General features: G+C 43.4%; 1 protein-coding gene across 1 annotated transcript; it reads right to left on the bottom strand.

Moving 5' to 3' along the window:
• Positions 1-1,670: 1,670 nt before the first annotated feature.
• Positions 1,671-16,196, bottom strand: ZBTB14 (zinc finger and BTB domain containing 14). The gene is made up of 3 exons (XM_090039731.1): positions 16,140-16,196; positions 9,831-9,914; positions 1,671-9,369 (listed from the first exon to the last, which is right to left on the bottom strand). The coding sequence occupies exons 2-3, from the start codon at positions 9,831-9,833 to the stop codon at positions 8,026-8,028; spliced, it is 1,347 nt and encodes a 448-aa protein (XP_089895857.1). The 5' UTR covers positions 9,834-9,914; positions 16,140-16,196; the 3' UTR covers positions 1,671-8,025.
• Positions 16,197-23,404: the final 7,208 nt, after the last annotated feature.

Genomic DNA, 23,404 nt, shown 5'->3' with positions numbered 1-23,404 from the left:
ATTGCAATTTACAATAAAAATATATTAACATAGCTATATTACTCACCTATAATTGATTGAATACAAAATTCTGAGTTATTTTTGGTGAAAATAGGGTATTAGGTCTTGGTTCGGGAACGAATCCCCTATTTAAAACATTGTTCCTATGGAAAAATCAGTTCTGAGTTACAATGTTTCGAATTAGGACGCGGTCTTCAGGAACCAATTGTTATAAGTCCAAGGACTGCCTGTACATACTTCTATACAAATGCTAGAAGCCTACAATATAAGATAGATGACCTAGAATACCTGGTATTAAAGGATAATTTGGACATAATAGGCATGTCAAAGATCTGGTAGAAAAATGATAATGAACAAGATATTGTTATACCCGATTACAAACTACATAGGAACGGCAGAGTAAGAAGTGTAAGTGGGGGTGTGACACTGTATGTTAAGGACAGTACAGACAATAGCAGCATAAAACTCTTATTTTAAAGGGAATCTACCATAGAACTTCTGTGGGTAGAAATTCTGTACTTGATTAAAAGGAACATAGGACTAGGATTATACTGCCAACCACCTGATCAGGAGGGTGAAGGTGATTAGAAAAATGTTAAGGGAGATTACTTAGAGAAATTGCAAAAGTGGGACAGATTATAATAATAAGAAACTTCAATCCTCACAGACTGGGCAAATACTTCACCCGGACAAGAAGTAAGAGAAAATTTCTGAAGTGGCTGTTATGATGCAGGAAAGAGACCTTGGAGTCACTGTAGACAGTTCTTTAAAAACAACAGCTCAATGTATAGTGGCATTCAAAAAAGTCAATAAAATGTTGGGTGTCATTAAGAAGAGAACTGAAAGCAAAATGGAAAATGAAAAAAATGCCTTCTCTGCATGAAAATGAAAATCACTGCTCTCGACACACTGTTCTTATACTTTGCCTCTACAGCAAGGTTGGCAGCTTGTTACTAACATGGGGAACAGCTCATGGGCCACTGCTTCTCTCTGCCACTCCAGGGACAGTGAGCAGAGGCTTGTGAGGGACAGCAGCCCTCTAGGAGCAGCTTGCTGGAACAGCCAGAGGGGATGGGCATGCCATTAGCAAAATGCAGAACAGATTAAACAGCTTAGGATCAATGCACCCCTAGTAATATGCAGACTGGATTGAAACTTTACAGGCTGAATCTGACCCACAGGCCTTAGGATCTAGCCCATGGGCCCTGCTCTAAAGCATCTATTACTGCCACTGTAGAAGACAGGATACTGGGCTAAATGGTAAGGGCGTAGGAAATGGGCTGTATTCAATTCAGATTTGGCCCAAATTGGGGACAGCGATTTGATTCGCTCATTCAGATCACTGTCCTTGGTTCGATTTGGCTGAAACTGAATCTGAAGATTTGATGCTGATTTGGAGAATCAGTAATTCGGCCATAGACACAGCTTTGAATGTTTTTTCTACATACCTTGAGGTACCAGGCGTGACTCGTGAATTCTGCAATACTGAGGCGGATGGAGCTTCCCACAGGAGTGTGCCCCCCTCATCCCCCCGCATGCTCAGTGGTGGACCTGTAAGTGGACCAGAAGTACTTCCAGTCCACTTCCAGGTCCACTGGGCAGCATGCTGGGGGGCCTCCCCCTAGCTCAGCAATTGGCCGCAGCAGGACCCCAGGTGCCCCCCGCCCCCCCCGACTCAGGAGGCACCAGTTGCTGAGCTGGGGGTGCTGGGGGGTGGTGTTTCTGGTCCACTTCTGGGTCTGCTTTTGAACATGCTGGGGAGCCCTCCATGCTTCTGTGGGATGATCCATCTGCCCCACCATCACAGCATTCATGAGCTGCTTGGTACCTTGAGGTATGTAAAAAAACATTTAAAGCTATGTCTATGTCCAAATTACCAAACTTTTCCAAATCTCTCCGAATCAATCTGGAGGGTTTCGAGTCAATTTGGAGAAATTAAAGGGTCTCCTGATTTGGTCTGGAGATTCAGCCGCTGAATCTCTGCCAAATCGAATCAGGGATTCGCAAAGCTTTGCACAGCCCTACTAAATGGGCTACTCATCTAACCTAATATGGCATTATGTTCCTTATGTTCTTAAATTATTAAGAAAAGTTTATGGGACATACTTTCTAACATATATACCAATTACCAACCCATACAGAGTAATATGAGGAGCTTCATATATGCTAATGATCAATATATCACCTCACAAGAGGACTTTGGCACTGTCAAGAACAGACTGACATGCATACAGAACAACCACTCAGATTACTACAATAAGAACCAGCTTTGTGCCAACCCAACCAAGACACAGGTTACAGCTTTTTACCTACACCATAGAGAAGCCAAACAGAAATTAAAACATCCCCTTGGATGGAATCCCAACAACTAATCACCCAAACACTGTGTATTTTAGGGTTACACTGGACCAAACACTTACCTTCAAAGCACATGTAGAGAAGATGAAAGGGTAAGTCAGCACCTGCAACACCATTCTTTGAAAGTTGGTCACTTCACAGTGGGTGCGTCTACACATCTCCATACGGTGATGTTGTTATGGTGCCATGCTGTATTACTTCCTTTTGGAAGTACTAAAGCACAGCACAGAACGGGTGGTTACTACACCATGCATGTGGCGCAGTTAAACTTCATCACTACTTCCCCATAGCAGCGCACTATACTGGGGAGCACGCCGCTACAGCGACGTAGTTGGCGATCATGTGTAGACCCACATGATTGCTATGTCGTCACAGTGCACCATATGGTGACATAGCGCATTGTTATGTAGCTGTAGGGCGATGTGTAGATGCGCCCAGTGAGGAGGAAGCCCAGCTACATTAGGAACCACTGCTATTGCCTTGTGTTACTCCACTGCAGAGTATGCATTTCCAGTATGGGAACGATCAGTTCATGCCAGAAAACATACCCAGTTCTACATGACATGTCATGAAATAACAGGACATCAAAAGCAACACCAAAGGATAACCTGTACTTACTGCTGGCAGTGGACCACCTGATATCAGAAGAAAGGTAGAGAGCCAAAAAGAAAGATCACAGCAGATAGAAGACCCCAGGCATCCACTCTATGGTCACACATAACTAAACAGCTTAAAACATAAAAGAATTTTGTGATCAGTGTTGAGCCACTGGACACAACAGCGGGCAGGTCATGGCTGAGGTTATTAAAGGAAAGATTACATGCCATCAGGTTCTCTGAAAAGGACCTGTAACCCCAGGAGGATCTTACAAGAGGAGCAGATCTAGATTGGCCAACGTAGCATAGCCTGACTTGCCTCCACACACAAACTGGAAGATCAAAAACAAACATGATCAAATGGGGTTACTATGATACAAATATATGTGAGTGTGGTGAAGTACAGACCATGTAGTACATGCTCATTTGCTGACTCCTTGGTGAGAATGAAGGAGGACCTCACTGCAGCAATGGAAAGAGCCATCACTTGTGCATGATTGTGGAAAAAAACATCTAGTTTATGACAAGGACACAAGAAGACAATGATGACAACAATGACTAGTGGAGCGCTGATTATTTACACCAAAATCAGTGGAACTATAACAGTTTATATCATTTCATGATTCCCCCTAGTGTATGCTAAGGTAAAGCAGGTTTACTTAATTTACATCTTATTCTGGATCCTTTACACATTAGCAGTTTAAATTCCCTTTCCCACTGTTGGAATGAACATACGTAGTCTTAACTTTTGAAGGCAATTCAAAGCCTCAAATTATTATCAACATTTAAAACTAAATTAAAAAAACCACTTGCCCAAGGAACTGAACATGGAACAAATCAATATATTTTAAAGCTTTTTATAATGTCAGTGTATTTATATGTTTGTGGAAGAATCCCATTATGCTCTATCTATTATGCAGTTTAATTTAAAAGATACAACAACATTCTAAATGTTGGACAATACAAGCAAATATTGCTAAGTGCAAATGCACTGCAATAATTCCGTGCGCTAAAGATAGACTAGTAACAAAAAAAATCTACCCAGAGTATATCGTTTGGCCTTTTCTTTTTCCTTTGTAGAAAGCCTCATTTTTAAGTAGCAGGTGTCATTCATAATCTAGACCAAAGAACAGTAAAGGTCTGATTTTCAAGTACTTTTTAATTCCAATTTCTTCAATATAAATGTAAAATAAACTATTTTTTAATAAAATTGTTGTTTTGCCTATTTAATAGCTAGTCGTTATTTGAGAAGCTTTAGCTTACATTCCTACCAATGTAAATCAACGTGGTTCCAGTTATATCAATGGAAATGCATTATTTTATACCAGAAGCGGTTCTGGCCTATTGTAGTTAAAACTAGCGAACCTGCAAACAAAGGTTATATACACTCACGTAACCCTAAGCACTTAAGGATGTTCACTGAAACCATACAATTCACTCATATAACCAAAATTAAGCACATTTTTCAAGATACAAACAAAAAAGAATAACTTCCAACTTTAGCTATCCTGTGAATAACCCCTCAAATGCTCCACATTTGTGACATTTTTATTACTATTTTTTATTCTCTATGACTTGTTTGGGGACACTGGGTGATTACCTGGCCCAAAAGAAGTCTACAGCTAAACTCCCATTAACTTCAGTAAGCAAGGGTTTCATCCACTGTATATGAAATACAATAACTGCCATATTTGTGTGTACTTATAAAAAAAACCAGAATTATGCAGAGGGTTAACTACAGCCTATAACTTTGTCTACATTTCCTTTCTAAGATCCTTTCACCTTAATGGGAACAAATTTCCGAGCCTGAGTTGAATTATTTTGTAAGGTAGGGGAAAAACAGCACAGTTGTGGGATGTTTTTTAGAAAGAATCAAGCAGAAAATACAAACTATTGATATTATAAACAACATCAAAAGCATTCAATATATTTGAAAAGATCTAGAAAAGAAAGCAGTGTGTACAAAATACTGAATTTTAAAGTGAAAACAGTCCTTAAGTAAGATAAGTGCCTTGTGTTAGGATTTTGTAAATGTATCTGAATTTGAAAGGCACAGCTCATGCATATATAACTTTTTTAATTGAGTGTACTTTTATCCCCCAAATTCTAAAGGAAATCAAGCAAATAGAAAAGCATGCAGAAAAGCTCTTGAATATCTCAGCAGATCCACTGCCTTCAATTAGAATCTAAGCATTCTTAAAGTTTTGAAAAAAATAGGTGGTGATATTTGTAATTTTGGTAACGATTCAGAAAGAAAGCAGACTACATTACCGTTAATGAAAGATGTAACAAAATTTGAACTTGAATTATAGTTTTCCTGAAGAACCCCATGATTATTAATCTCTGGAAAATACAATTAATCTAAAAATTATGGAGCTCAACAAACAAACTAAAAAAAAAACAACATATAGCTTTGCTCCCAATTCTAGAGCACCTGTCAAGAAAGTAACCCTATTGCTTTCCCTGGACTTTTCCTGTGAATGAGGAGCTGTAAAATCTGAGCTCCAAATGATTCATTTACTGTGTAAAAGTTGTACAAGACAATACATTTTTCCTGCCTATGTAAATTTTAATTATTGCCATAGGTTTAAATGTTATTCTATCATTGCAATACTAGATCATATTTGGAACTTATGCTAATACAAGGAATGTAGAAGGGAAAAAATGACAACTTTTAAAAATATTTTCTAAAAGAGCACATAAAACATTGTTTTAATAAATTCCTGAAAATGTGAAACTAAGATCTTTCTGATCCCTTAAAATGAGATGCACAGCTTATGTGTATTGTCTTACAGGGGATGAATGGAATTAAAAATAATAAATCGTAAAACAACTAATAAACTTTACAAACAAAAGCAAAGAAAAATACAGATCCAATTTTGGACCTTCCATCTTTATCTATCCTTATATACAGGAAGCTGCCAAAACATGCGTCCCTCTGTGGGAAGCTATAAAATTAAACAAGTACATATTCTCTGATATCATGCAAACGTAAAAATAATTTACAAGCTAACAGCACTCAATGTAAATGAAACGATATTTTTAAAAATAGAAAGCCTGAAATCTGAAGTTTACATATTCTAAAATATCCAATTTCTGTTTTATTTACAGAACAGCTTTCAAACCATTAGTAGCATTTTAATATAAATTGCTAAACCCACTGATTATGTGAATGATACACAATGAAACTGTAAAAAAATCAATTATTAGAATAAAATTTCATTTTCACTTACAAAAAATGTTTTTCATTTCTAGTTAGAAATTGAAGAGGCAATATACCATGCAATAATTTATAAATACTTGGTCTAACAACTTTCATGTCATGGGCATTTTAAATGACCAATTTTACAACCTGAAGTGCAAGAGTGCATTTTGCCAGTTTTTAATTGAAATAAAGCATTGATAATATTTACATTATTTACACACTTCAAATAATGAAGTCTCTGTGTTCCTTAGGATCCCTTTAAGAATGTCTATTGTGAAGCTTTGACTATCTCTTTTCCTGTTAAGTACATACAGACAGCTGTTTGCAGGCTCTACAAATGTTGTTGAGACTGTGATAATTTAATTAACAGTTAAAAGTTCCCATCTAAGACTGCCTGGATAAGTTTGATTTAAAAACAGACTACCAGCAATCACAGATTCTAAGCCAATGACAGTTAGAATTGTTGCCCAAGATCACCCCTAACATGGAAAGGGTCCCAGAAGGTGGTGTGTTTCACAAGGAGATCCTTCTACACATCATCCTATTAGAGATAGCTTACCAAGGCAACATAACCCAACCTGAAAGCTGCAGGCAAGGATGTGGCAGCCTGCATCTCTGCACCAGTTCTAGGTCCTAGCACCGTATCTTCAACCACTCAACTCCATGGCTAGTTCCAGTTATAATAAACACTGTCTTGCCTTACCTGTCTTAGGGAAGGTGAGGATAAAGAAGCATGAAAAACATACAACTGCAGGTTATATTACCTAACTGATTGCCGGGGGTCAGATTCAGCACAACGGGTGCGTCTACACAAGACATTTACTAATTATTAGCTGTGCAGTAAACATCTTGGTGTTTATAAGTGCGCCCCCATTAGGCTGGAGTGAACCAATTTGCTCTGCAGTAGGATAGTACTTGTAAATACAAGTACTACCCTGTGGTAGAGTGAAAAACTCCATAGATGCTGAGGGGGCTGGCTAGGGCCTGCCGGCTAGCCCTGCACTGAAGCACTCTTGTGTCACAGCCAGCCTCTCTGCAGCACACTGAACCAGGAGGAGCTGCTCTGCCCTGGTTCAACATGCTGCGACCCTGGGCACATGTGCAGATACACGTCTGCGCACTCTGGAGCTTATTGCTAGATTGTCCACTGCACTCCGCAATTTATCCTATTTCTACCCCATCCCTTGTGGACTGTAGGAAATGTGGCTGGAAATTATACCGAAGCAGCTGAGCCACAATGTAGGCCATTATGAATATGAAAGGTCTAACTTTCAGAGAAGCAAATATCTGCAACTTCACTATACCCCAAATCACCAGGTGGATTAAAAAGAAGGCAACTGCAAGTAAAGGAAAAGGAAGAATTAAAAATGAGAGCAAGTCAGCACATGTATTTTACCATGAATTCTAAGTGATTTATATGACACTTGCATAACTACACCCAAAAATTCTTTCTGAAAAATAAACATATTGTTCCCACTTATTTTTCTACAAATGTTGACATTAGATATAACTTAATTTACTTCCTTGTTTTTAATGTGTACAATGTACACCACCCATTTAGTCAGTGCAGAAAAGATTAAAACAGTATCTTTTTGTTTATAAAGGACTTGATCATTTTCCCAAATAAAAACACGAGTTAGTGCATTATACACTAATAACAGCAAAAATATTTTATACTCTAAGAATACATGTGTTTGAAATACTTTAAAATAACCAAGCACCACTGTATGTTCCTATGCAGCAGCATTCAACCCCTCTAAAAATATTTTTTTCTTGAAAAGATGGTGATCAGGTTAAATATGTATCAACAATTAATTTTTGTTCAGCTTAATTTTTTTAATTACTTTTTGGATAAAGTTTTCTGCTTTAACTGCAAGCAATAGTTTCAAGTTGCTGCTCTGCTTCAGCCGCCATAGCTGCTGCTTGTAACTGTTCTGTTTCACTCTGGATGGCACTGGCTGTTGTGACTTGTTTTCTTTCACTATGCATATTGTTCTCATGCCTTTTTAAATCAGATGCTTTAGCAAATGCTTTTGTGCAGGAGCTGCAGACAAAAGGTTTTTCCCCTCTGTGTCTTCTTTCATGGTCTTTTAGGTGGGACTTGTGCTTGAAAGCTTTATCACACATATGGCACGCAAATGGCCTCTCATTACTGTGAACTCGTTCATGTTTTTTCAGATCTGGAGCTCGAATAAAAGACTTTCCACACACCTCACAACTGTAAGGTTTGTAACCAGTGTGTATTTTCAAGTGCTCTTTCAAATGCGCTTGGGTGGTAAAGCCTTTAGTACACATTTCACAAACAAATGGCCTATCAGCAGTGTGGAGCTTTTCATGCTTTCTCAATCGTGCTTCATCAGAAAATGTCTTACCGCATGCCTGACAGGCAATCTGTTCCCTGTGGCCATAAAGCAAATACTCAAACTTCATGTCACTAGCTGCTGTTGTCCATCCTGGTGTCTGTTCATCTTTCACTTCACTTATACCATCATTAAATGTTAATGCTTGGGGAGTTTGAGATCCTAAGTCTTTTGATTCAGACGTTTCCATGGGCTCTACTTCCTGGCCATAACAGTTTACTTTTCGAACCTCTTCACTTCCCAACTCTTTCAGGATCGCTTCTTGAACTCTTAGCGTAGTGGTAGGTGACTTTCCATCTTCCTGACTAGGAGGAGTTCCTTCCACTGTCACATCTGATGGGCTGTCATCATGATCTCCTATTTCCTCAACCTCATCATCCTGGTTATCGTTGGAGTCTCCAATAGAATGATTTATTTTCAGACAGTATTTACTCTTGGATTGGGAATTTTCTTCAGGACTAGACACATCACGCTTCTGAGAACACAGTTTATCCAAAAACCTAATACCAAGAATCTGACCTGATGACATCATCAAATTTACATCTTCTTTCTTAACTGAAATCTTTGCAGTATACATATAATTTAAAACCTCCTCAAATATATCAGAACGAAGGAAATCTATCTCTATTACTGATGAGCTATCAACTTCCAGTTTCTTAAAAAGCTTTTTGAAGTATGTACTGCAGGCAGCCAGCACACACCTATGTGCTCTGAATTTCACGTCCTCTACCACAATAGCTATGTCACAAAATTCGCCTTCCAAACGTTGCTCGTTTAATGTTTTCAGAAACACAGTTTTGTGATCGTCGTCATTATATTTAATGGTTTCAGACATACTGATGAAAAACTCCTGTTAAATAAAAGAAAGAAAATCTTGATTTCTTAGTAAGTTTGTTTAAAACACCAATTCACAAGAGACAATTATAAAAAAATCCAAACAAATGAAAACTGACATAAACTGATCAGAAATATCCTCCACATCAACCCTTCATATCATGTAAATGCTCAAAGTTTATGTTTTACCTAGTACTGTGTATGTGCATGGTAGAAGAATTTGCTAATTTTTAAATGACAATATTTATTTTTAACAAAAATATAAATTTACTCAAATATTTAATGCTACAATCTGCCCACAAAGCTTTCTCTGTGAAGAAAATGCTTGATATTACTGCAACACTAGCACTTCTTATAACAAAAGGAACCATTAACAAACATTTATTACACATTTTACAAGTTCTAGAAACACACACAATAGCAACATGTACCAGAATAACTCAAACTATATGTATAATATCATATTTTGGACCATACCATGAACAACGCAGAAAATTTTCTGAATAATCGATCATCAAACTTTTGACAGCAGACTAAACCCTTATTCTGGCCACCCTAAACCTGAAAGAAAGAATGTTGAGGAAGGTAAGAACAGATTATTCTGTCTCTATCTGTTTCTCAAAATAAATGATGCTTTTAGCAAAACTTAAAAGTTATCCAGGAATTAAAAGTGTAATAATGCATTTTAAGTAGTAAAAGCAATTCAAAATGTATTAAGGTAAAATCAGGTGCAATTAAGTTTTGAATTATCCAAAAATCCAAAAATTATTTCTTTTTACAAGTTATGATAAAACTGCAGAATTATGTGCTACATGCCTGATCCAGAGCCCACTGAAGTCATACGGTTCCTACCAACTTACCTGGAGATTCGATCAGGTCCACAGTCCAAAAGCACATGGGCACTTGACTGCCATGATATTACTCACGCAGTAAAGCTATAATTGCCCCCAAATTATACAATAATAAAATAATCAGTTACGAGAAGCATGACATTTGAAATGAATAATGCAACAAAGAATAACATTGTTTTTACACCACTGTGTCACCTTTCATGACAACCTCTTCATGAACCACCTAAAAGAACTTTTAGAAGACTAGGGTCATGATGTCTGCATGTGCGCTTTAATGTGCAGTAGCCTATTTTACTGCACATTAAAGCACTGCATTAAAAAATGTGTTAATATGTTAATGCACAGTAGAATTAGCTATTGCGCATTAAGCATCACTTTCGAAAGTATGTGCTTTTGCTGCTGTGTATTACGGCATCCTAAGGTGCATTTATTAGTACCTCACATTAGAGATACTAAATGTAATGCGCATTAGTTAAAGAACATATAGACATGCCCTGTATTATATAAATTATATTTTCTCATCTTCTAGACTAACGTTTGGACTTGTTTAATGACTTCCACCGCAGGGTCAGCAACTAGTACCCTTCTATCAAATTCTCTCTGAAATACTAGTAGATGTTTAGGATCGTGAATCCAAAGAGATGACAAAGCCAGTAGGAAAATACAAATTGCCTGAGTGAGGGAACAACATTAGAGAGATGGGGGTGAGGAGTGGAACGCAACTAGGTTACAGAAAATAACTAGGTTACAGAAAATACAGTGTTAGCCAACTAAAAGCCTGGGGGTGGACTACACTAACAACTTCTAAATACTATGATCCACATCTGGGATGGCACCCTACAAATCACAATTCAATTAAAATTCCATAGACTTATATTCAGAGAACCAGCAATTATCCCAGTTATAGTTTCATAGTTTCTAGGGTCGGAAGGGACCTGAGTAGATCATCTAGTCCGACCCCCTGACACAGCAGGAAAGATTACTGGGGTTAAACGACCCCAGCAAGGTGTTCATTTAACCTCCTCTTAAAGACCCCCAGGGTAGGGGCCAGCACCACTTCTCTTGGAAGTTGGTTCCAGACCCTACCGTGAAGTAGCGCCTCCTGATAGCTAGCCTAAATCTACCCTCTGCCAGCTTGTGACCATTATTCCTGGTCACTCCTGGCGGTGCTCAGGGGAACAGGGACTCCCCCAATGCCTGCTGATCCCCCCCGACTAGTTTGTAACAGGCCACTAGATCCCCCCTCAGCCTTCTCTTGTGGAGGCTGAACAGGTTCAGGTCCTGTAGCCTCTCCTCATAAGGCCTGCCCTGCTGCCCCCTGATCATGTGAGTGGCCCTCCTCTGGACCCTCTCCATGCTGTCGACATCCCTCTTGAAGTGTGGCGCCCAGAACTGGATGCAGTACTCCAGCTGCGGCCTGACCAGTGCCGCATAGAGGGGGAGGATCACCCCCTTGGACCTGCATGAGATGCATCTGTGGATGCATGACAAGGTACGGTTGGCCTTCCTGACTGCATCCCCATACTCCCGGCCCATGTTCCTCTTGGAGTCAGTGATGACTCCAAGATCCTTTTCTGCCTCTGTACTGACAAGAAGGGAGTTCCCCATCCTGTAGGTATGGAGCCGGCTGTTCCTCCCCAGGCACATCACTTTGCACTGGTCAGTGTTGAATCCCATCCTGTTCTCGTCCACCCACTTTTGTAACCTGTCTAGGTCCGATTGTAGCCTACTGCTCCCTTCTAGAGTGCCCATATCCTGCCACATCTTAGTGTCATCAGCAAATTTGAACAGGGTGCTTTTTACCCCCTCGTCCAAGTCGCTGATGAAGATGTTGAACAGTGCAGGCCCGAGGACGGAGCCCTGGGGAACCCCACTGCTCACATCCCTCCAGGCTGAAAATGACCCTTCCACCACCACTCTCTGGGTGTGACCCTCCAGCCAGTTGGCTACCCAATTGACTGTGACTGTTATCTACAGTCGTGCCTTCAAATACCACTGCATCTACTCATAACTCTCACCGTACTAATCTGGAAACTGCCTTTACTCAGCAAGGACTCCTGTGGACATATACGTCACATCTTTGAAAAAGTCACTGAAATGTCCTGCAATAATCTAATACAATACAAAAAGAAACCCTCGGCTCATTGCACACCCTTGGTTGTCACATACCACCACCATATGTTGAAACCTGTAAGAAAGCTCATCAAATATTTACAGCCTATACTTAAAGAGGATCAGACCTTGAGATAAATATACCTACGCTGAATATTCCTGGCTTTCAAACAACCTCCAAACCTCACCCAACTCATCATCAGAAACAAACTCACCGCTGACACCGAGTGGGTTACAACCGAGCCTCAACATTAAGTGCAAAACCTGGCAATCCATCTCCACTGTAACCAAAAACAACCCACCCAACAATGAAACCAGCAGAACCCACATCCTACACCATGGGAAACTGGTGCGGGGGGGGGGGGGGGGGGGCTCCCCCAGCAGCCAACTGCTGACTGGGCGGGGATGCTGGGGGGGAGGGAGATCAGGAGAGAAAACTTTTTTTGTGGGGGCTGAGTCTGTGGGGGAAGGGGGAGGGGAAAGGAAAGGGCCATCGGGAGGAGGGAGTGAGGCTGGGGCTGAGGGGCAGGGATTGGGATCAGACCTACTGCACCCATGCAGCTGCCCCTTCCCCCATGCCAGAGGTCATTACCCAGCATCAGAGTCCACCACCCCCCAGCCCTGCACAGGCCCTTGCCGTCTCCCAGCACCAGCCCCGGTTCTGCCCCAGCCCTGCACCACCTGGGGGGGGGCCTGAAACTGCAGCAGGACCAGCTTCAGCTCGGAGGAGATGGAACCCCCTGGAGTCGGGACCCCCACCCCGTCTAGGTCATCCCTGGAAAGAGCCCAGCAGCTCCTGCAGAGTCACAGCACTGGGGAGTCAAGGGGGGCACATGACCCCCTTGATCTTTGCACAGGGTAAGGGTGAGCTGCAGCTGAGGCAAGCTGGGCTTTGCCTGCTCTGCTGCTCGTTGCAGCCTTTGAAAGCAGCACGCTGCCATGTGGGTCGTGCCACTGGGCGGGCTGGGCAGCGAGGCATATGGCACTGTGTCATGCTGCTTTCAAAGGCCGTGCAAAGATTGGGGGGTGGGGGATCCATGTGCTCCCCCTGGCTCCCTGGTGCTGCCATTCTGCAGGAGCTCCCGAGCTCTGCTTGTCCCACAACCCAGCTCCACTTGGGCTCCATTCACCTTGAATGGGGCCTCACCCAGGCCAGGCTGTGGGGCAGAGCCCAGCAGCTCGTCCAGGAATGTGGCACATTGGAACCAAGGGGTTGGGGGAACGTGCTGCCCCTCTCCCGTAGCGCGTGCAGTGGCAGGAACCACCAGGTTCCAACTGCCCCATAACCCAGCCCAGCTGGGGCCCCATTTTCCTTAAATGGGGCCCCGGCTAGGCCAGGTCGTGGGACAATTCTCACAGTGCAACAGGGGCAGGGGTGAATGATTAGGCCCTGCACCTACCCTGCTCCCTCCTGTACTGTGGAGTCTTGATCTCCCCCTACCCCAGCCCAGAAACTAAAGGAAGAAGAAACCTTACCTACCTGCCTACTCTGCTGGGTTGGCTGTGACCCTGGCTCACCCCTTCCCACTGCTGCAGCAGCCTGTGGCCAAGATGCCGCCAGTGCTTCCCTCAGTGGGGGCACGGCCATTCTCAGCGGGTGCACATGCACCTGTGTGCACCCCTTACGTGTCACCAATGTCCTAAACATTTCTATCAAAGAATGGGGAACAACTCATCCAATGTGCTAAATGGAAACTGTAGGTGAAACTAGTCAAAAACTAACAGTACACTCCAGAATAAACTATCACAGGGAAGAGATACAGGACAGAGACACAATCACCAGGATGCTTTTCACAGAACGACTCAGTTTCTGACCTTGAAATCCTTGTACTCAAAGGAAAGCTACAAAACACCTCCAAAAGACAGGCCCAGGAACCAGAATTCATAACTTTACTGGACACTAGAAAAAAATGGATTGTACACAGACAATGGCTTTATGACTTATTTCAACTACCTGCTATCTAACCCTCTGTATTCCATAAGTAACAGAGGACCCTTTTCCTTCTTGGTCTTGTTCTACAGAATCAGGTTATCCATTCAATTGCATTTCTTCTGGTTTTAAGCAATCTCTGCTCTTTTTTTTTTTTTGCTCCTACTTCCCAGATTTCCCCCATTCCTTAAGGGTGCATACACACGTGCAAGCTTTCTGACAATTAAGGTGACTTCACTTTTTAAAGTCGACTTAACTGTAAGAGCATACACACCTATGTGGAGCAGAACTGACTTCACTAATGCGAATTGAGATAATACAACTTAGAAGTGTATTATTTGGCACCGCATTTGACTTGGCTCACGAGAAAGCTGCCACCACCTCAGAGGTGTACATGTACACATGGACACTCTGACATGGCTTAAATCATAGTGGACTTAATTAAGTTGATTTAGGTTGACTTAGTTGTCTTATTTTGAGTTGACTTAGTAGGTGTGTATGCACCCTAAATGCCTCTTTTAATTTGCTGAGTTGAACACTCCCCCCGCCACCAGGCAGTTTATTCAGCTTAGCCTATGCGTATTTTTTTCTCCAGACCTGAAGAGCAACGCTTTGAGCCTGAAAACTTGTTGCATTTCTCCCTCAAGCGTACCATGAGCCCAGTAAAAGATACTATCAAAAAATGTCCTTGCCTCATAGATTTCTTGGAGCGTGGCAGCTACAACAGCACTCCAACCCTATGGCTTTTATGCCAGGCTGAGTTGCTGCTGTCTGGGATGAGAGTAGCTACTGCAAAGGCGGTCTGTAAGGAAGGGTCTGTGGCAACAGCCCCTTGCACCACAGGGAGGGTTCAGGGTTTGTAACAAAGGGAAAAAAGGTGCTGTTTTGTGCGGTTTTATTTTTGTTTTTTCTTTTAATGGACCAACTCTGCCTTTAAGCAACATGCCCATCAGCCTGTTTTACATCTGTATTTCCACCAGAGAGGGAGCAAAGGAGCCAGGACCAGGCCAGGAGCTGTCCAGTGTCAGAAGGGAGGCTGCCAGCACGCATTAAAAACATGTATATTAGATAAGGCCATCAGGACTTGTAATAGAGATGGTATCTTTTATTGGACCAACTATTTAGACTGTGGGTCTAATAAAAAATATCATCTCTACTACAAGTCCTGATTGCCTCTTCCTTTAGACCAATACAGCTACAACCTGGATACCTGTATATTACATTAAAACTATGCACAATAAAAATATATACATTAAAAAATAGGGGGGCAATTTTTCACAGGGTGCAACACATGGCTAAGGACCACCCAATTAGCTCATTTCACTGCGACCTAACATCCATCCTGGCCTGGTGGCTACCCCCGCAGGATTAGCCAGTTCAGATATTCATCTAGGAGTGTTGTGATCCCAACATGTCGCAGGGGAGACTCCGGTTTAAAAAAAAAAAAAAAAAAAAAGCAAACAAAACCGGGGGGGGGGGGGCGGGGGACAGGCGGCGGCGGCGCGCTTGGGGCGGGTGCCCGAACGGGGGATCCAGCGGGCGCGAGCTCCTGCCAGCTCTTCCCCGCGCGCGCCGGTGCCGGGAGAGGGCGCGCGGGAGCGTGCGCGTGCGCGCAGGAGTCCCCGGGGCTGGGCCTGGGCCCGAGCCCGCGCGCGCCGGGAGCCGCAGCCCCGCTGCGAGGCGGCGTCGAGCTGCTGGGGCGTGGGGGGAGGCGGGCTGCGGAGCCGGTGGCGCGCGCCCCCTTTGTGCGGGGCGGGGCGGGGCGGAGCGAGGGGCGCGGCCCCGGCGCGAGCTTGCCGGGATGGCGGCGGCGGCGGCGGCCGCAGCAGCGAGAGCGCGCGCGCAGCGGCGGCCCGGCCATGGCGGGAGGGGGAGGCTCGCCCCCGCGCTTACCTGCTGGCGCCGCCGCCGCGCGCGGTGGGGGCGGGGGTTGGGAGGGGGCGGGGGTTGGGGGCGCGCGCGTGCGTCTGTCCGGCCGCCGCCACCGCCCTCCGGCACGAGCGCTCAGTGCGCGCGCGCGCGCCGGGGGGGGGGGTGGGGGGGAAGGGGGGACGTGCATGCGCGGTGCGAGCCGGGCGCGCCTCCCGGCGCGGGGGAGCAAGGGAGAGGGGTATAGACCCGCCGTCCCCGCCAGGCAGCGGGGTGGTGCGCGCGAAGCGCCGGCGCAGCGCGGCGCACGGGCACCCGCCGCGCGGGCTAGTGCGCGTGCGCGTCTCGCGGCCGCTCGGCCCCGCGGCGGGGCCTGGTGTTCCGCCCGCGACTGTAAGGCCGGGCGGGCTCGCGCCGCACTGCTCTGCCCCGCCTCGCCTGGCCCTGCCGGGGGCTCGCTCCCGCGGGGCTCCCGCTTGCTTCAGACGCACGCGGGGCTGTTTCGTGTCCGCGAGTCACAGACGTACGCGCAGCTCACACACACACTCGCTCTAACAGACGTACCAACCCTCACATGTGGGCATGGCTGTACCCCCTTCCTCCCACGCACATACATGACTTCTTGCCTTACATGCACACAGGCATACACAGCTGTATCCCTTCATGCACACACATACACTGACATTATGCTTCCCCCAAACACTCTCTCCCCCCACGTACGCAGAGCTGTGCCCCCTCTCTTCATGTGTGCATATGCATATGCATGGCAGTACTCCCCTTGCATACACATGGCTGTACCCCCCCCCGTACACACACACTGTTGTACTTCCTCCAAACTCTCTCACACACACACTTGTACCCCGTCCCCTTGTGCACATACATGCGCAGCTGTATCTCCTCGTGCACACATACACATGGCTGTGCCCCCCTCCCACCATTATCAGCTACACACAATCCACATGTTTGGGGCTGCTTTTCCTGTCAACAGCTTCCATATCCCTCACTCGCCCTGTAGACAGGACTGGATGAGGCAGTAGGGAAAACCCTGGGATAACACTTCTAGATACGTGCCTGGCATGTAGAGAGACTAAATCCTGCAAGGATAATGCATACGCTGAAGGGGGAAGGGGAGAAAAACACACGCCACTGTGTTGCTAATGTTGTCTTTGCTTCTTTTCTTTTTTTTCAAACAAAAATAATCCCCAAAAGGGCCAAAAGTGTTCAATGAGATTATTTGTAGGTAAATACACGTGAAATGTTACAAAACAGCCTCTCCGTCTTGTAAAAGAATTGCTGCATTTGACACTCAGACAAGATTAACTTGCTCAAATAATGACAGTCTGACAGAGAAATCTTTTGCCAGAGAGCATTGCAATACAAACGCCTTACTCAAAAAGTCAAACTTCACCTATGGAAGCAGTCAAACGACTTGACTTACGACTTACCTAACTTCTGCCCCTATCTGGGCAGGCCTCTTTTCCCCATGCTATTTTTATGTAGTTTTATATATGTTTTCATTTATTATCATTTATTGATTTATTTCTGCCTTAATTCTACAGTATTTTAGTCATCAGTGGAAGAACTGTATCACTTACTATTTATTGGATTAGATTCAGAAATAATTCCTAGCATAATGGTGACTTGCTCTGATGATGGGCTTCTGGGTGTTACCGCAGTATAAATAATTGTGTGTTAAAGGACTTCTGTAGAAAAAAACCCACAGTTGCATAGTTCAGTACTAAAGAAAATGGTTTGGCTTGTTTTTTACCCCCTCAACTTTCTTCTCTGCAGTGTAATACTGTTTATTCACTAAACATTTGCAATTGTATCTGGTGAAATTCCTATTATATTTATGATAATACAATACATATAAAGTATCCAGAATAATTTAACAGAAGCTTTGGGGAATGGCCTATACCACGGGTAGGTGACCAACCTGTGACACATGCGGCCAAGCAACTTCTGTGTTTGGTATGTGGAAGGTTGGGGAGGCAATGTGCAGCACAGCAGGAGATGGGGAAGGAAGCAGAAACCAGTGCATCAGACTGGGCAAGTAGCAGAAATCAGAAGAGCAGACAGGGCAGAGGAAGGAGATTGGAGTAGCACTTGGGAAGGGTGCAGGACCAATTTGTGGCACAGGTGCCCCCCAAAATTGGCTGCTACTGGTCTATATTTTTAGTATCATACTTGAAGGCAGGGCTGACCAATATCAAAGTGGCTGGGGGCCATGTGCTCCACAGGCTATACTAGCTGGGGCCACACTGCAGGAACAGCACTAGCTGGGGAGCTACGGACCCAGGGTGCACATCCTCTGCAGGTAGAAGTATGGGGGAAAAACCACAAACATGGCAGGAGGTAGTATCCTGCAGTGGTGATGCATAGAGGGTACGTGGGGATTCACATACACCCCCTGAGAGTGCTGACGCACCCCCTGACAGCCAGCGCACCCCGCTTAGGTGACAGACGGGGAGGGGCAGGTGGGAGCGCCAGTGCCCCCCCTGCAAGTGCCAGCTAGGAAATGGCACCAGGAGAAGCGCTGCTGGCACCTCTGGGTGCCCTGCTCACATTCCCGGCTTGGCACGATCGGCCACAGGAGGACCCTTCCAGTCCCTGACTCAGGCGGGGCATGTACCCTCCCAGTGGCCAGTCAGGAGGCATCAGTCACCCGTGGTACCCTAACTGAGTTAATGTATAATTAGCCTCCCAATTTCCCTTCCAGTGAGAAGATCTTGGCTGTCTGCCGACTTTATGGAAATGAAAGGCTTCTCCCTAGCTTGCTCCTACAGCCATATGGCTGAGGGCAAGTGGAACTTGGGGGTATCCAAACTAGGGCTGTCCAAAACAGCACCATTTAGTTTTGAATTCCATTTTGCTGTTTCAACAGGACGATGTTTTGTTCGGAGTTTCTTTTCGAAAGCACTGTTCTGTTTCGTTTCGTCTAAACTATTTCAACACTGTTTCAATGTGCCCATAGGTTATAAGGGGGAAGCACAAAACTGCCTATAACTTTGTCATTTATTTCCTGATTCAGATGAAATGTGCAGGAAGCCACAAAGCCTGTTAAGGAGATAGTGCAGGGGTTTCTGGGAAACTGCACCTCAAGCTATTGACACGCAAAACTTGTGACGTGTCATTGTGTGTGTATGTTAAGGTGCAGCTGTTTTTCCGTCCCTCCCCCAGAGCACTAGGATCAGAAGGGACCTCAAGGAAGGATCACAGTCACTGGCCAGCTACACATGTCAATATGAGAGCACTCCTTCCCCCCTTTTCCCCCTCCCTCTCCTTAGTTTCTGTTTCCCTGCAAGCAAGCCCAGCTTCGAAACTCAAAACATTTCAAAATGTTTCTAGTGCCCTTGTTTTGTTTCAAGGCTGTTTCAAAGCCTTTTGTTTCATTTCAATTTCGTTGTTTTGAGCTCGGGCCTGCATGTAGGATGCCTGCCAAAGGATTTGGAAGCATCTGAAGCCCCAGCCCCAGGGTGGAGGATGCTTGCTGGTAGCAGGGCCACATATGGTTCTTCAATGATTCACAGATTTGGAATTGATTTGGCTGATTTGACTTGGGACACAAAAAATTTTCCTTAAAAAAATCCTGATCAGGTAAAGCTCCCTCATCCCTACTGATCCAGGTGGATGGGCACTCCCTGTGTTGGGCTGCATCCTGCCTTACCTTCATCTTCCTGCAGACTCCCCTCTGGTACTGCACTACATGGGCACTTCAGGCTTGCCAGTTCCTTCACTACCTGTGCCATGTCATGCTGCCCTACCTCCTGGGGCAAGGGTATGCAGCAGAAGCTGAGGGAGTGAGAGGAAACCCCAGATGCAGCTACAGCTGGGTGGGAACCTATGCAGCTATTTTCCCCTTGCAGACCACAGGTAGGCCATCAACTGGACAGCCCTGTTTCAAGGTGATATATTCTTTCCAGTTATTGACAATACAACACAAAGTTGGCAATGATATGGTAAGCTTGCAAACTCAGATCCAGAGACAAAGACTTGCTTATTTGTATGCTTAAGTGCTGAGTTAGTGTCTGATTTTAATAAAACAAGTTTATGCCTCTAAGGAATAGGACTGACTTTATTTAAATTTAGCAGCACTGAACAATGAATAAACAAATTATACAAGGTCAATCAGGTATCAAACAATAATTAACCTTCCACTTTCTGCTTGTGGCAGATAACTAATATTCCCATTGAAAGTGAAAGAAAAGAAAGCATTTTACTGTATTAAATTTTTAGTGATTTGCAAACAGTGAATTTGGGATATCTTTTTTTTAATGCAGGGTCAAAATTCCAGAAGATTTTATTTTCCGTTTTTGTGACATTTGGTTAAGCAGTTGAGATGACCAACAAAATTGGCACAACTGTAGTATATCACAAGGCAAAACCAAATATTTCTGCTGAAACACCAGCATATAAAATATTCCTATGATGATTTTCAAGAACATAAACTAAAGAGAAAAGCAGAGGAGGAAATCATAGATACTCCTGTGTATATGACTGTCAACAGTTGTATATGAAGTTAGACATGTTTCAGGATAATACAGGAATATGGAAACAAAAAAAGATAGGGCAACAGAAAATATAAGTAGGTTTGGGCATATTTACCTTTTCTGCCACCAGTGAGGCCAAGATAGAAGTGACTGTTTAAATACATCTCTGTAGCACACCTGCAGACCGCAACAGGCAATTTAGGCATTTTGTCAGAAATGATGCACCGTCCCTCTATGATAATTTATCTGTAAACGAAAAGATTTCAAGACAGAATTCATGAGCCAGAGATCTGACTGAAAAGACCATATGGTATCATAAATTGGAATCACAAATTGCCCTTCAGGATTTGCTACTTTTCAATCTGAAGGATCAGATCTTGTAAGAACTTGTAGTTTGTTCTCTGGTGATACTTTAATCACATAAATGTCTGTAGAGAAAAACAGGCTTTGAAGGAGAGACACTTGATTAATACAGTATGGAGCACAAGTGAAGAATGGCAGTGCCATTCTTTACAATCAGTTGTGAAGTGCTAAGAAAGCATAATGAATGCATGGGTCACCAAAATGCTGCAACTATCACTTGACTAAAATATTTCTCCCCTTTAGGTTTAGAGATCAATTCCATTAAGATCTATACATCAATGGGAGTAAGTCAAGTTTGCTTTTTCGTACATTTTATACATTTTAGTTTTTCATAAACTAGTTTCCCCTTGTATATTTAAATTTGCTTCTTTTGAGCTGCAAAAACATATTGTTGAAGTTTGTGCTCTGTTTTCTTGAGTCAAATGCTTCTACTATGCAGAGCAGCAACTGAATAGGAAACAAACACAAAAGCCCCATGATTCATGGAAGGGGGGAGCAGACTTTTCAGCATCTTCTTTTACCATGCCACAGAAAATACTGTGTATTTGAGCCTGTGTGGAATGTAGTGAATATATTAGGAGGGAGGAAATCAGTCAGGGAACAGATACCTGATGCAGCAAGGTCCCCTGCCATGCTCCCCTAACACTTTTTGCAGTGTTATTTCCCTTTCATAGTTTCTAGCATCCTCAGAGATGAATGTGCATACTTAGGAGACAAATGGAGAGCTGTGGAGTGTAGATGATGTGGAATGGCAGCACTGCCCTTGGCAAAGCTGCTTTTACAAGAATCAGTGAAGCAAGGAGCAGAGCAGAGTGGTTGGAGGTGTATAGTTCAACAGGGCTAGAGGATCCTTGAACTCAGCATCACTAAAGAGTTGTACATCCTTCGATATCTATTAAGTGGCCAAAATTCTATCCTCCCAGAGACCCTGATCACTAGAATGGTATTTTACCATCTGTATAACAAGTGCTACTTTTTAATATGGACTGATCAGAGATGTTTATGTACTCTTTGTACAACATAAATACAATGCTATACAGTAATATAAAATGATACACATGTATCCAGTGTTGGAGATTGTGCATTATAATGCTCATCTGAATTTAATAGTTACAATTTTTTTCAGTTGGGATCTCATGCTTCAATTCCATTTCAGCATTCTCTAGCAAAGATTTTGTCTTAACAACTGTTCAGCTATTGCCTGCCTATTCTCATATTATCTTTCTCTATTTCCTTGCTTTTTGCAAAACCTGTCTTAGGGTTTTCCTCTCCATTTTTTCTCTTTTTTACCTTTCCCCATCTCTTTCCATCTGAGAAAACAGTGAAGGCTGTATCTCTTCTTTGATACCTCCTCTTCTCCTAAATAACCCAAAAGAGTTCTTTAGTTTGGTCTTCAAGTTCCAAACCTTACACTTTTCCCAGCTCAAAAGCTCCCATTCCATCTTTTATTATTTTTATTATTTTTAATTCTTTGCTTGTCCCTAGGGTTTGGCTCCTAATTGGTTGCTCCAATTTCCCTGGGTTTGGAAGGGACCATATGAGGTCCCCTGCTCAAGGCGGGATCACCCCTGACAACCATCCCAGTCAAGTGTCTGTCTAACATGTTCCTGAAAATATGCCATTTCTGTTTCCTAACGTGCCAAAAACTCTTGCCCAACTCTTCTTTTACACTCCATCACACAGTCTGTTATTTCTCTTTTTTTTTCTGTCGAGATAGAGGCTTCAGGGAACAACATTCATGGTGTTGAAGACTGAGGAGGACACTAAGCAAGACCATACTCTCACAAGAAGAGAGAAGGGGAGAGAGTCAGGTGCTATATGCTGAAAATCTTTGACCCAAGCAACCAAGGAGCATGGTTTGGCTTTCATGAACAAATTAATGGAGGATTACACTTATGTTTGATAAAACAGTTAATATTTTAAGGCATCTTACATTTTGAAAGTGTTGAATATGAATTGTTATCTGTGTGCTCAGCCTCTTATTTGCAGGTTGAGTAAATCATGTTGTGCATGCACTGCATAAAGCAGCTGGCTCACAAGGGTGTAATAGCTTCTTTTTATGGCTGGACTATCAGCAAGAACAGATTCCTTATGCACAGGGTTAGATATGTTTCTGATTTATACTGCACTGTGCCATCTGGTCCTACAAGACTAATATTCAGATTTTAGTGCTATTCCTGATTCAATTTCAAGGGAAATTTTTTTCAGCACACAGTTAATAGAAGGAATTATTTACTCATTGATCAAACATTTACTTAATGCCTACTCAGTCTAGTAGTTTGATTTTAGGATTAGGGCAAGTTTTTGGATGTCATATGTTTGGGAGCGAGTTTGAGGGGAGTGAGCCAGTTTAACTTTGCTTCAAGGCTGATATGTGGCTAGGAAGCAATGCAAGATTCTCCAATAATATCAAGTAATCTCATTTTAGTTACAAAA

The sequence above is a fragment of the Crocodylus siamensis genome, chromosome 3 (assembly GCF_052110815.1).
Source record: "Crocodylus siamensis isolate JL-2025a chromosome 3, ASM5211081v1, whole genome shotgun sequence".
Lineage (NCBI taxonomy): Eukaryota > Metazoa > Chordata > Crocodylia > Crocodylidae > Crocodylus > Crocodylus siamensis.
Note: the sequence above shows the minus strand (reverse complement) of the source record. Positions and strands in the feature narration are given on the sequence as shown.